We start from the raw sequence: 1,397 nt of genomic DNA, 5'->3' as shown, positions 1-1,397 counted from the left end.
AAGAAAAAATACGGGAAGCAATGACCATCTCTTTCCCTATTCCTAACACCAACCTGGAAACAGAGCTAGGTTTCTTGTAAAAACGCAAACATTAATCATAAAAATGTTAACTTACAGCTTCTCTGCCAATGAGTGGATAAAAAGGGGTGCCAAAAAGTTTCCTTCCATTGATAAATGCCTTCATGATGAAATTGGTCACTATTGAAAGAAGGAAATAATAAAGATGCAGATATTAATGTGCTAAAGTTTTAAAAGCAGAACATCTTTCTTTAAAACTTACTTTTTCTAGAAACTCCAGCACCAAGGTTATGATTCAAGTCAAAAGGGTCTAGAAAAGAAATATTTCTTAATTAATAATTATCCACTGTACCAAAAAATATTCAGAACTGAAGTCTAATAACATATTACAACACCAGATATTCTCAGACTATCCAAGTCAGTAAATTATCCTTTTAAAATTATTTATTAAGGATGAAAACCAACAAAAATCAAAAGGAAAGGGCCAGCCAGATAGCTCAATGGACTAAAGCACCTGCTTAGGCAGGCGCAGGGTTCAATCCCCAGCATGCTGGCCCTGCGCCCTGGGATGCACTGAGATGGCAATGAGATTGGGCGCTGTGGCACGTGCCTGTAATCCCAGCACTTGGGAGGCTGAAAACAGGAAGATCACTATGAGTCCAATCCGTGTAGTGATGCCCTGTAGACCCTGTACTAAATACAAAAAAAAAAGGAAGAATCTTTCAAGTCCTAATAGCTTTCCCTCAATTTCCTTGTCCAAAGTCTTCTTTTGTTCTTGAATATTAGCAAACATAATTATTACCTTCAATTGCAATGCATTTAGATGTCCACTGCTTTTCAAAAGTTGTCAACAGCTTTTTCTGACGAATACTAATTACATATTCCTTGAAATCAAACTCTTCAGTATAGAAGCGAAGCAATCCCAACCAAAGTTCACCTAATGATTCTGTGTTCTTTCCAAGTGAAGGTAAACGCTTTTTCTACAGTTAGGAAATACAGAGGAAGAGAAACGAGTGGAGGTTAAGGAAAGAGAAAAAAGAAAAGCATCTCCTAAGATATGGACAACAAATCCAAGTAAAATTATTAAATTAAGCTGGGTGCAGTGGCACACACCTATAATCCCAGCACGAGAGGCTGAGAGTTCAAGGCCAGCCTAGGTTATCTAGTGAGCTCAAGGTCAACCTGAACTGTACAGTGAGACCCTTTCTCAAAAGTAAAAGAAAAAAAAAGAAACAAAATTATTAAATTATGCAAATCCTAGCATGTATCAATGAGCATTCTGTAACATAAACACTATGAAAACATTACCAGTTCTTCTGTTTTATCAAAGAAGAAGGCATTCCATCCATCAACCATTCTTTGTGGAATCTGTTTTCCAT

The 1,397-nt window shown here is 36.9% G+C and overlaps 1 protein-coding gene across 2 annotated transcripts in view; it reads right to left on the bottom strand.

Annotated features, from left to right (window-relative positions):
• Positions 1–1,397, bottom strand: part of Zcchc11 (zinc finger CCHC-type containing 11) — a 136,457-nt gene that overhangs the window by 17,888 nt on the left and 117,172 nt on the right. For both annotated transcript variants that reach the window (XM_023724199.1, XM_004639113.2), the window contains 4 exons: positions 1,327–1,397; positions 821–998; positions 281–328; positions 116–198 (listed from right to left, as the gene is read on the bottom strand). The exon at positions 1,327–1,397 ends at the window's right edge or, in 1 of these variants, runs on beyond it. In XM_023724199.1, the coding sequence (XP_023579967.1) occupies positions 116–198; positions 281–328; positions 821–998; positions 1,327–1,397 (380 nt within the window). The remainder of the gene's footprint in view (positions 1–115; positions 199–280; positions 329–820; positions 999–1,326) is intronic.

Source organism: Octodon degus, unplaced genomic scaffold, assembly GCF_000260255.1.
Source record: "Octodon degus isolate 3935 unplaced genomic scaffold, OctDeg1.0 scaffold00107, whole genome shotgun sequence".
NCBI classification, from domain to species: Eukaryota; Metazoa; Chordata; class Mammalia; order Rodentia; family Octodontidae; genus Octodon; species Octodon degus.
Note: the sequence above shows the minus strand (reverse complement) of the source record. Positions and strands in the feature narration are given on the sequence as shown.